Source organism: Staurois parvus, unplaced genomic scaffold (genome assembly GCF_062004578.1).
Source record: "Staurois parvus isolate SC_StPar_1 unplaced genomic scaffold, SC_StPar_1.0 ptg000053l, whole genome shotgun sequence".
NCBI classification, from domain to species: domain Eukaryota; kingdom Metazoa; phylum Chordata; class Amphibia; order Anura; family Ranidae; genus Staurois; species Staurois parvus.
In genome coordinates, this window is record NW_028317849.1 from 2700157 (window position 1) to 2712621 (window position 12465).

The window sequence follows — 12465 nt, forward strand, 5'->3', positions numbered from 1 at the left end:
ATTTTAGCCTAAATTTATGACGAAATTTGAGTTTTTACATTTTTATACTGGATATGTTTTATAGCAAAAAGTCAAAAATATTGCTTTTTTTTTTCAAAATTGTCGAACTGTCTTTGTTTAAAGCACAAAAAATAAAAAATGCAGACTCGACCGAAAGAAAGCTCCATTTGTGGGAAAAAAAGTACAGAAATTTAATTTGGGTGCAGCGTTGCATGACTGCGCAACTGTCAGTTAGAGTAACGCGGAGCCGTATTGCAAAAAAATGGCCTGGTCAGGAAGGGGGGTAAATCCTCTGGAGGGCAAGTGGTTAATATATAAGGAAATCAAACAACTTTTTAAATACATTTTCTTACATCTTCCTTTTCTTTCCCTGTACATTCAGAGCTGTCATTATCAGTTCAGTTTAGTGTAAACATTGCCTTGTTTATATGCAGCCTGTCTGCAGTCTGCATTCATTGACAGTGTAATTTAGAGAGACACATGTGTGCATACCAAGGCTGAGAAGAAGAAAAGCATTAGGAATCTCTCTACATGTGTACTCACATAGTACGAGGGATGGACAGTGTGACGATCGCATGTCAGACCCCTGCCCTTCTCTCCAAACTCGTGACCGAAGGACTAGTCAATCTGAAGCCGCGATGTCACGTGCGTAAAAATACCACACCCAGCTGCACCCTGCACAGCGATTTTCCAGCTAATGGACCACAAATCGATGTACCGGCAGCCTGGGATCGATTGTTACTGGGTCAGGTTAATTACGCAATTAACCCTTCACACTGCCAGCACCTCCTTTTTGTACAGAGCAAGAGGAAACTCGGCGATATCAGTTATAACACTATAATGGTTGAGATAATCATCTGAATTACACGGTCACCGCAGACAGGTTTTACAGAGGGGTAAACAAACACAGTAACGCTCTTTTAGAGGCAGGAATTCGTAAGTTGCAATAAAGAGCTATAGAAACAGTTCAACACTTTCAGAAGGAAAGATTTATTACTAAAAGGTCAAAGGGGTGCAATAAAAATATTTACAGAAAAAAGATGTAACCAATATACAGTATATATAAATATACAGAGAACAACAGCACAGCAAAGAGGTAACAGAAAGGAGGTTAAAGGGTTAAAGTACTTGCCAATCAGCCTTGGGTTTGCAGATCAAGTATCAAAGCAAAAGGGCAGGTCTCCCAGGTTGGTTCTGATGTTAAAAAGGAGAATTCTTCAACTTAACTTCTCTTAGGCCTGACAGCCTATTTTGTAGTCCCCCAGCAGGGGGTGTCTCTAAAGCCAAGGATCAATGCCTCGTTTAGGAAGGGATCGTCTGGGCGGATACCTAAACTAGAGCCAAAATCTTTCATAGTTCAAATTTTGCTCATAACTTTCCCTATGCACAAGTGACATTCCACTCGCGGGTAGATCACTATGCAGACGCTTCCGAGGAACGGTTAGGTATGAAATATAGCATACAGACTTGCATGGTTCAAGGGATATAATTATCTGCTTTCCTTCCAGTCAGGGAGTGTGACCTATCAAACGATTTGTCTTCTCGTGGCCAATCCGAAGATATACCTGGTTTTTCTGTAAGTCTCTCATATTCCAAGATATGAGACATAGGGGAACAAATGGATTTTAAAAGTGTTATCTAGTCTCTACTCCTCTGGAATGTGTTTCAACTCAGGGGAAGGCTTAGGTTATCTTTTACGATGTGATAGATTGCACATGTTCTTTGGACAGCGAGGCCCCAGCTCCCTTGGGGGTTTTATAGCTCGGGGCTCCCTGCTGTGCTCTGGCCTCCTGTGTCACTGCCAACACACAGGCCATATGTCACTGTGGCTGAACAGAGAGGAAGAATGAGAATGAGGGGAATATGTTTGTACAAGATGGAGGATCCTTTGCCAAGATGGAGATTGGAGCCAAAATGATTGAACCGCGTCCATCTCTGTGGGCATGATTGCTACAGTCAGGGCTAAACTATATACAGGACTGCCTTTATAATATAATAAGTAAGACATCTGAAGCCAATGGATTTCAACAAATGTTGAACATAAATCTACGGCTCCCTATTACAACTATATAATTTACAGTGTTCAGCAAAGTCTCTGTGTTCTAATAAAAGTGTATGTTGGCAGATGTAGTTCCTTTTATTTGATACCACTCCCCTGGTTATGTCGTGGGTACAGTTTGTGCCCTTTTAATACCAACTGTGAGTGGTACCTGGCAGTTCAGCTATGGGAACAGGTCACCTCTGACCAACACCATTGAGGTTTCTGGCCTGTGCATGAGCAGGAGAGAGCCCTATGCAGGGCAGGACTGCCAGGAGGATGAGATATGGACACCCAGGGGAGGAGATGGAATAACCTTACTGCCCCTGACCTTCACTTAGCAGGTCTGTGGCTCAGTTTAGGATGGATTCTGGGCCTAGAACCAAAGAACACCTTGTGTGTGGAACCATCTCTGGGGGACTGACTGGAAACAACTGGATTGCTGGATGTCATGGTACTGGGTAGTAGTACTGAGTTTTTTGCATTGAGAATATGTGCTTTGAAGAAGATGTATTGCTGTGTGTACTTAGGTTGATGCAGTAAAGAAGGGATGTCAAACTGGCGTCCCTCCAGCTGTTGTGAAACTACAAGTCCCATCATGCCTCTGCCTTTCGGAGTCATGCTTGTAACTGTCAATCTTGCAATGCCTCATGGGACATGTAGTTTGGCAACAGCTGGAGGGCCGTCAGTTTGACACCCGTGCAGTAAAGCATCAAAAAGCGTCTGGACTGGACATTCTTTATTCCAAGTAACAGGCCTGTACCAGGAATATGTGGGAATTAAGGCAGGCTTCAGGCCAGGAGAACGAGAGACACTGGAAAAGTATCTTCAAAAGGCGGGTACATGACTATCCCATTGAGAGAAGAAGCAGGGTCAGGACCTGGGCCAGCTTGCCTTGAACCGTGGTCCAATTCAGGTCCCTTACATGTATCTAAACCCAAAAACAAATTTGCAATATTTTGTAGCTTACCAGGGCTTAGAGGTGGTGGCTGAATTACTTTTCAGGTTCGGCGGGTACAGAAAATACCAGTTGATCTTGCCAAAACAGGGACAGAGGAAGATTTCAGCTAAAAGAAGAGGATTTAGCACAAGAAACACATCCTACTGCCTGTAAGTTATTTCCCTTGTGTTAATTTCAATGACAAATGTTAACTCGTCTTTTGCTCTTTTTCGGGTCTCTGCTGAAAATAAATACGTTCACCTACTTACACTCTGTAAGCTGCTATGTCATAAATATTTAACAAAAGTCATTGCTCAAAATTGCTCAGGTCCACCTAATTCTAATATATTTTAGAAAATATTTGACATATTTCCATATTATGTGTGTTATAAGCATCTATAGTGGAATAAATTATTAAGAAAAATGTGTAAAATGATTATCTACTTTATTAGCCATGATAAATATCCCAGTAAATCTGGTAAAATCATAAATATCCATGTTTAATTCCTTCTCTCAGCATTATTGAAAATGTGCCAGTTTAGAGATCATCCCAATCCTGACCGAGCTCTCCAATCTCATCAATCGAACTTCTGGAATGAATAAATTGCACACCCCTGAGGCAGTTGATTACATTTTCATTACTCACCTTGAGCAGAGCATCTTCCCTTCTTGCTGTTAATAAGAGGTGTGCTCCTGCCCTGGCATAGTGGTATGCTATTTCTTCACCAATGCCAGTGCTTGCGCCAGTAACTAGGACCCTAGCATTGGCAAGACATTCTGAAAAATAGGAACAGCACATTTAAGCAAATAACATAATTTTCAGTGGGGGAGATTTAAAAACAAGAGCTTGCAAAATCTGGTGCAGCTCTGCATAGAAACCAAGCAACTTCCAGGTTTTATTGCGAAAACTTAAAGTGGAACCTTAGGTAAAAAAAGAAAAATGGTGAACAGACAGGAATTTTGTTGCATAAGAGACATGCTTTGTCTGTTCTGCATTAAAGTTACTTACCTGCCTTGGAGCCCCTGTACAGTGAGCCACGCATGAGCAGCTTACTGTACAAATTCAGCAATGTCAAATCCGACTTAACTCCTGAGCATGTGAGTGCATGTGATCAGCACAGGGCGAATCAGCACTGTCCAGACAGAGGGTCAGGGGTTTCCCATCCTCCTAGAGCAGAAAAAAAACTCTTCCTACAAGCTTTAACCAGTGCTCTGCTGAAGATGCAAGACTGCTCTAACTGCTGATGAGAAAATTAGTTTGTATTTACTCAAATAATTGCATTTCCATGTTGTGTGTTCTGTGGGAGACCAGATATAGTGAATACAGGGTCCTGGGTTTAGTAAGACCTTAATAAAACATATTAAAGAAAAAAATCATAATGAAACACATACACTGATGCACACATACAGGTTTAAAAGGGGCCTTAGAAAACCTCATAATGTTGAACCTCTAAACTATGAAACGGGAATAGCAGCATAAAATAACTCAGTTAACTAGAGTAACATTGTAATAGCTGTAGTATTATATTATTATCCTCATAGTAAAATACACTATATTGCCAAAATTATTGGGACACCCCTCCAAATCATTGGATTCAGATGTTCCAAACACCTCCATGGCCACAAGTGTATAAAATCAAGCACCTAGGCATGCAGACTGCTTCTACAAACATTTGTGAAAGAATGGGTCGCTTTCAGGAGCTCAGTTAATTCAAGCGTGGTACCGTGATAGGTTGCCACCTGTGCAATAATTCCATCCGTGGAATTTCCTTCCTACTAAATATTCCACGGTCAACTGTTAGTGGTGTTATAACAAAGTGGAAGCAACTGGGAACAACAGCAACTAAGTCACGAAGTGGTAGGCCATGTAAAATGACAGAGCGGGATCAGTGCATGCTGAAGCGCACAGTTGGCAAAAGTCACCAACTGTCTGCAGAGTCAATAACTAAAGACCTCCAAACTTTGTATGGCCTTCAGATTAGAACAACAGTGAATAGAGAACTTCATGGAATGGGTTTCCATGGCCGAACAGCTGCATCCAAGCCTTACATCACCAAGTGAAGTGCAAAGCGTCAGATGCAGTGGTGTAAAGCCGCACTGGACTCTAGAGCAATGGAGACGTGTTCTCTGAAGTGACAAATCCCGCTTCTCTGTTTAGCAATCCAATGGACGTGTCTCGGTTTGGTGGTTGCCAGGAGAATGGTACTTGCCTGACTGCATTGTGCCAAGGGTAAAGTTTGGTGGAGGGGGGATTATGGTGTGGAATTGTTTTTCAGGGGTTGGGCTTGGCCCTTTAGTTCCAGTGAACTGGAAATGGAGACTGCGAGCCAGGCCTTCTTGTCCGACATCAGTGCCTGACCTCACAAAAGTGCTTCTGGAAGAATGGTCAAACATTCCCATAGACTCCTAAACCTTGTGGACAGCCTTCCCAGAAGAGTTGAAGCTGTTATAGCTGCAAAGGGTGGGCCAACTCAATATTGAACCCTACGAACTAAGACTGGGATGCCATTAAAGTTCATGTGCGTTTAAAGGCAGGAGTTCTAATACTTTTGGCATTATAGTGTTTTATACAGCTTATTATAAGTATATGAGAGAAAAGCAGCCCATAGCTAATGCATTTTTCTTTCCTTCCACCGCAGGTGGAAGGATAGAAAATTGCTTGATTCCGCCATCCACATAGTGTGAATGGAAGAATCCCCCCGCAGTGCTATTATATTTTGCTGGCAAGCAGACTTCCAAGAACTTAAAGGTGATACTATACAGATAGGCTCACGGGTTGAAGTCCTTGAAACACAACAAAGGGAGGCCGTGAACACACTCCACTCCCTGCAACATAGATTAGATCACCAAGACCGCAAGATTGAGAACCTACTTTCCCAACTTGGTGATTACAAAAACAGGAGCCGCAGGAAAAATGTACGTATTCGCGGGCTGCCTGAATCCATTAAAACAGCCGCCCTGATTCCAACTTTGCTCTCTGTCTTTATAAAAATCTTGAGAAAAACCCCTGCCCTACTTATTGATATAGAATGAGCTCACAGAGCCCTGGGGCCTGTGAACCCAGATGTCACCAAGCCTTGAGATGTGATTTGTAAACTGCTGCGCTACCAGGATAAAGAAGCTATCATGAAGGGTATGCGCAAACGTCCTTATCTGGAATTTGAGGGGTTGAAATTATATTTTTATCCTGCCGCACTTTGGAGCTGAAAAAAAACCTGCACCCTCTCTTGGATTTCCTCTGCAATGCAGGGGCTATTTACCATTGGGGCTTTCCATCCCGACTTACAGCTACTAAAGATGGGCTCTCGGCCACTCTTCATGACATGGATAATCTACCATAATTTCTTAAAACGCTCCACCTTTCTGCAGTCAATTTTCCTGATTGGAGGGGTGGCGGTGTTTCCTCCTCTACTCAGACACAACAAGACTGGCAAGAACCACATCGGAAGCGTAAATGGATTCGAAATCCCCCAGGCTCACCTAACACCAAAGGGAACACTTGAACTCTAGTTCTTGGTCATAGTTCGTCTGGTTTATTCTGGGTCAGTTCCTGTGACTCCACCTGATGCCGACATCCTTTGACCCGTTCTTCTGAGACTAATGCCTAGGCCCCTACATGTTATAGGGGGTATGGGGCCATATAGAATATTATGTTTATTGATTTGATAGTTACTTGTTTTACTGCTCTATGCTTTAAAATGAACACAGGTGATGGGTAGATGTGGCTGGAGTTGCCTACTTGGGTATGTTTTACATGCTACCCCACTATAGGTTCACCCCATTCCATTTTTCATAGGGTGTCCACCCTTTTGGGTCATAGACCACACACTGCCGTTGCTTTTTTGCGGTCTTTCTTCGCCTGGCGGTTTGTTGTCTACTGGTAGGTTGTATATTGTCTCCTGCTATATTGGTTGTTTTATTATTTGGCTACAAAACTTTTTATTTTTTCTCTCCTGGTCAATTGCTTATTTGCATTTAATAGGATCTGTTCGTCGTCATTATGTCTGTCTTTAAGGTGCTATCATACAATGTTAGGGGTCTTAGCTCTACTTTCAAGCGCAGCAGAGTTTGGAGGGAGGTAAAGGCCCTCAAACCACAAGTTTTGATGTTACAAAAACCCATTTTGTATCGGGATCAATTCCTGAACTTTCATTGTACCTGTTTGACCGCTGGTTTCAAAGCCCATCCCCAATCAAGCGAGCCAAAGGTGTGGCGATAGCCCCCCACAAATCTTGCCTCTTTGTCCCTGAATCTCACTTGGAGGACCCTGAGGGCAGATACCTAATGGTGAAGGGTACCCTTTATGGCAGCCCGCTGACACTACCGAATATCTACGCCCCAAACTCTGGCCAGGTTTCTTTTATTGACAAAGTGCTTGGGCTTTTACAGAACTTCTCTTCCGGTTTGGTGATCTTAGGAGGTGATTTCATTGTCTGTCAGGACCCTCAGCTAGACTCTTCCTTCAGTAAATCCACCACATTGTCTTTTGGAGCTAGGAAACATATCTCCAGATCCTTGCGGGACATGTGACTGGTGGACTGTTGGAGAGCCCTCCACGCAAACGACAAATACTATTTTTCTCAGGTACGCCAGTCATATTCTCGGATTGATCTCCTACTGATTGATCAGCCTCATTTAAATATTGTCCATTCTACCAAGATCCATCCTATTATCCTCTCAGATCATGCCTCGCCAGAAAATCTTTTAGATGATGTTGCGGTAGCTGGAGAGATACACAAGGTGTTGCAACCGTATTTTGTTGACAATACAGTTGGAGAGGTTTCCGAGAGTGTAATTTGGGAGGCTCATAAGGCCGTCATCAGGGGTGCCTTCATCACTCAGGCTGCACATTTGAAGAAACAGTTGAATTAGGACTTAACCAGTTTACTATACCAGATCTTGGATCTTTCCTATCGACACAAACAGAGGACGGACCCCCAGATAAGGACCCAACTCGCTGACTTGTGGATGCAACTGAAACAGCTCTTAGATGCCCAGTCCAAACGCAAACTCAGGTATCTGGCCCACAAATACTACGAGCAAGGACATAAATGTGGAAGACATGTTAGCGAGGGCACTTAAAAAACAAATATCAGGTTCCTGTGTTCCCCATGTATACGATGCCTCAGGTGCTAAATTACATTTTCCATCCCAGATTGCCAAATGCTTCTGAGATTTCTATCTTTCCCTATACATTCTCAAGGTCTCAGAGGGTGAGGAGGCCAGGTCCAGATGATTGATTCTTACCTAGACGATATTGATTACCCACAACTTCCGCCGGAGGCTATCTCTGTCCTGGAAGGAGATATCTCTCTGGCGGAGATTATTTCTACGTTCAAAGCTATGCCCTCAGGGAAGAGCCCCGGCCTGGATGGATTTTCCCGCCAATATTTCCTTCAATACTCGGATCTTCTAGTTCCTCATATGGTGACATATTTTAATTTGCTTGCAAAGATGGGACCTATTCTCCCGGAAGCATTACATGCTCACATAACAGTTATCCCTAAGGAGGGGAAGGATCCAGCATATTTCCAAAACTATCGACCCATTTCCCTATTGAATTTGGACATAAAGATCTTAGCGAAAATCATGGCCAATTGGCTGAAAGAGTTTCTGGGTGACTTCGTTCATGCTGATCAAGTGGGGTTTATCCCTGGCCAGGAAGGTAGGGACAGTTCTCAGAGGGCTATCTCCCTACTCCCTACTCCACTGGACATCCACCTCAAAAATCCCATGTCTTGTCCTCTCATCCCATGCTGAGAAATCCTTTGATTGTATTAATTGAGTATTTAAATCATGTATATTGCATAGGCTAGGACTTGGGATCAAAATGCAAACTTGGATTGGAGCCCTCTATGACGGTCCTACAGCCCCAGTGAAAGTCAATCAGACCTTATCCCAACCATTTCCAGTTTCCAACGGGACAAGGCAGGGATGCCCTTTATCACCACTAATATTTGACCTATTTGAATATTGGAGGCCTTTCTACACCGGATTCATCTGAACCCGGGTTCGAGTCGGATCCACTGAACATAAACTGGCTGCGTTTGCAGACAATGTCCTTTTTTTTCTTAGCTCACCAAAGACAACCCTGACTAAGCTCCTGAAGGAAATAGATCAATTTCATTATCTATCCAATTTTAAGATTAATCTTTGGAAGTCGGTTATTCTACCTCTGTATTTCTTAGAGGTAGATTGACGAGCACTCGAATGCTCATTCCCCTTCCGATGGCAAGACTCCCCCCTCAAGGCAAGGGGAGGCCTGGGTCTTCCGTATCTCTCATTGTATTATTGCGTGACTGCCTTGCTTCGTATTGTGAACTGGAATTTACACACGGGAGACAAATTATGGATCCCTCTAGAAAAAACAATGGCAAGCAGGAATTTGGCACATGCCCCTTGGCTTCCTCGTATATTCATGGACCTCTCAAACCAGGTCTCACCACTCTCTTCTGTGACTTTGACCATCTGGGATGCCTTAAACAAGCAATTCCCCTCACCCCTTTCCCCTCTTGGAGGTTACCTGTGTTTTGTCCCAGGAGAAGACCTAGCCTTCTTTAAACACTGGGGGGGGCTCCCACAAAACTCGTAGTTATCGTTTTATGTCTGGCACACATTTGAAGTCCCTAGAGGATCTCCACACACAATGGGGGATGTTGCCCTGGGATAGTTGGAAACATAGACAACTTAGCACATTCTTTTATACTATGTGAGATCACATGAATCTTTATCTAAAATCGAATCTATATGTTTAGATAGGGTGGGTGCCACCCATCTAATCTCCAAATTATCCAAATTACTATTGGACAAATCAACTTCCACGACTCCTTATTATATCCGAGAATGGGAGAAGGAACTAGGCAAAGACCTATCGGACATTAGTGTAGATAAAATAATATCCTTGGCTCATACTTCATCGGTTAACTCTAAAACCCAGGAAACTTGCTACAAATTTCTATCCAGATGATATAGAGTAACTTATAGGTTATCTCCGTCTTCCCAAAAGTACCTGGGACCTGTTGGAGAGGGTGTGGGCAGAGAGGCGCTTTTCTACATCTGCGGTGGAATTGTCCAGTCATTCGCCCCTTTTGGTTCGACATTCGAGTAATTATTCATGAGGTGACACAATTCCATCTGGCTAATGATCCCTTACCTACCCTATATCATGACACAGAACAGTCAGTTGGGGTATACAAACACTCCTTACTGCCCCATCTCCTCAACGCTGCTAAGTGTCTTATTCCATAACATTGAAATTCTCCTGTGCTGCCTTCAGTCGAGGAGTGGCTGCAGAAGGTACAGGACATTATGGATGCGGAGGAGTGGAGACATCAATGTACACATACTTATGATAGGTTCTATAGATGTTGGACCCCATGGATTGAATTCCTCACCTCTGACAGGCATAAACAATTAATGGCGCAATTGTTGTACCTCATTTTGAAAAACAGATTTCTGTGGTTAGCACCCTTCATGGACCTTTTGACCAGGATAGATTATATATTGTATGTTTTCTACAGCTAATATATCTTTCGTTGCCCCTTTTCCGATACACTCCCCCCATCCTCCTCCCCCCCCCCCCCCCTTCTAATTTTTCTCTCTTCCTTTCTACATTTCTGTAGAAGTCTATGTGAGACTTCAAATAGCCTAACTGATAATGTTTACTACTTACAAGCTGACCATTTTATTTGCTGGCTGTCAGGAATGGACTTGCCAATAGTGGTGGGACTCACCTGCCTTGTGGGCTGCAGTACAAGGGCTGGCCAGCAGGCGCCACCAGAGGCTCACTTCGGCAATTAGCCATCACCTGGGGCTGATTGCAGGTGGTGTATTTAAGGGATGGCCAGACCTGCAGTCTGTGCCTTGTTGTACTGTTTGCTTGGCCCTGGTTTCCTGATCCTGTTTCTGCTGTCCTGACGCTGCCTGAACTCTGCCTGTACTGACCTCGGCTAGTCCTGACCACTCTCCCGCCTGCTCCTGGTACTCCGTTTGCCCGTTTGCTACCGACCCGGCCTGCCTGACTACTCTTGTATCGTATGTTTGTTATCTGTTGGAGGTTTGGTTCAGTTTGTTTGCACTGTGTTATGTTTAGTTTTGCACTGCATTTGTATTGTTAGTCTTAATAAATTATATTATTTACTATATCTGAAGCCTATGTTTCCCTGTGTCAGTCAACACACTTCTGGTCACACCCGCATCCCTGAGACTGGCATATGTAACATTGTCATGGTATATCTTTCGTGACCGTTCGGTCTACCTCCTGGAATGTATGTATTGTTTTTCCTTTGTTTTTGGTCTTTTCTGTATTGACCTATGCAAAATTAAAATAAAGATTTGAAAAAAACAGAAACTTCAGGGCTGGGTTGCCCAATGCAGGCACAATGCCAAGGCATATCGCCTTGAGATCTATCAATTCAGTTCACACTACTTTATCTGAAAAAAATGAGGGTGTACTGTACTTTTTTCAGCACAGCATGTTGTAATGGACTACACAACACTGCAGCACACTGCAGTGCATAAAGATGAATGAAATTCCATGTGACATTTATGACATTTCAAAAAAGTTGAAAAAAAGGGAAATACTGTGATGCGTCATTACAACACATGAGCACTGCTCCCTCACAGCACACAGCCCTCAAAGGTTATTACATTGTTGTATAAACACCGCAGTGCCTCCCATCAGACTGCAATCACATTTACTTCTAAAATCACACATAACGATGAGTCACACATTAAGCAAACTATACTCTGTAACATTCCAGCTTCCTGCCCCTGATAAACCAGATCAAGTACACAGCAATACATTTATTTCATACATTTTCTTACCAGGGTCAAAAGTGTCTCTGTACAGATATCCAAGTAAAACCACAATGGCAACAAAGCACCATCCTTTCATAAAGTAGCCCATAGTGGAATGTGGAAGATTCACGGCCAGCCCAGTTGTAATCTGTAACACAACATGTATTGTGTGTGTGAAAGCTTTTTCTAGCTGGAATGCAGCCTACCAAGATCTAGAGGTGTCACATGGTCAAAGTTCTTGCTTCATAAAACGTATTGCATTGTATTAGTGCTCCCATGTCCTCACTCCTCATGTTGCATAAGACAGTATGATAAGACACACACAGAGGCAGAGGCCTTTTACATCTATTGCTTTGATTATATTGGTATAAAAAGAAACAGAGATACTAGAATAATAGAAATAGAAAGCCTTTACTATCATTGTACAAAAAAGATACAACAAAATGTGAATGTGACTCCAAAAACAACACATTACACACATAAACATAGCATAACAGCCCACAATTTACAGCACATAAACATAAATTAAATCAATAACTAATATAATGAATATAATTAAACATTTTCAAACATTATTTAATTACAACCATTGCAACGTCTCTAACTATTGCACCTACTATGGAGGTTCTCAAAATTTATAGAGTTAGGACTGCAGATAATACTGGGCTCTGGCCTCTGCAGCTTATGC

At 42.8% G+C, this 12465-nt stretch overlaps 1 protein-coding gene across 1 annotated transcript in view; it reads right to left on the reverse strand.

Annotated features, from left to right (window-relative positions):
- HSD11B1L (hydroxysteroid 11-beta dehydrogenase 1 like) overlaps positions 1-11993 on the reverse strand; it is a 43151-nt gene extending 31158 nt beyond the window's left edge. The window contains exons 1-2 of the mRNA XM_089667654.1: positions 11805-11993; positions 3625-3755 (exon numbers count right to left, since the gene is read on the reverse strand). Of these exons, the coding sequence (XP_089523780.1) occupies positions 3625-3755; positions 11805-11886 (213 nt within the window). The 5' untranslated portion in view covers positions 11887-11993. The remainder of the gene's footprint in view (positions 1-3624; positions 3756-11804) is intronic.
- Between the last annotated feature and the right edge of the window lie 472 nt (positions 11994-12465).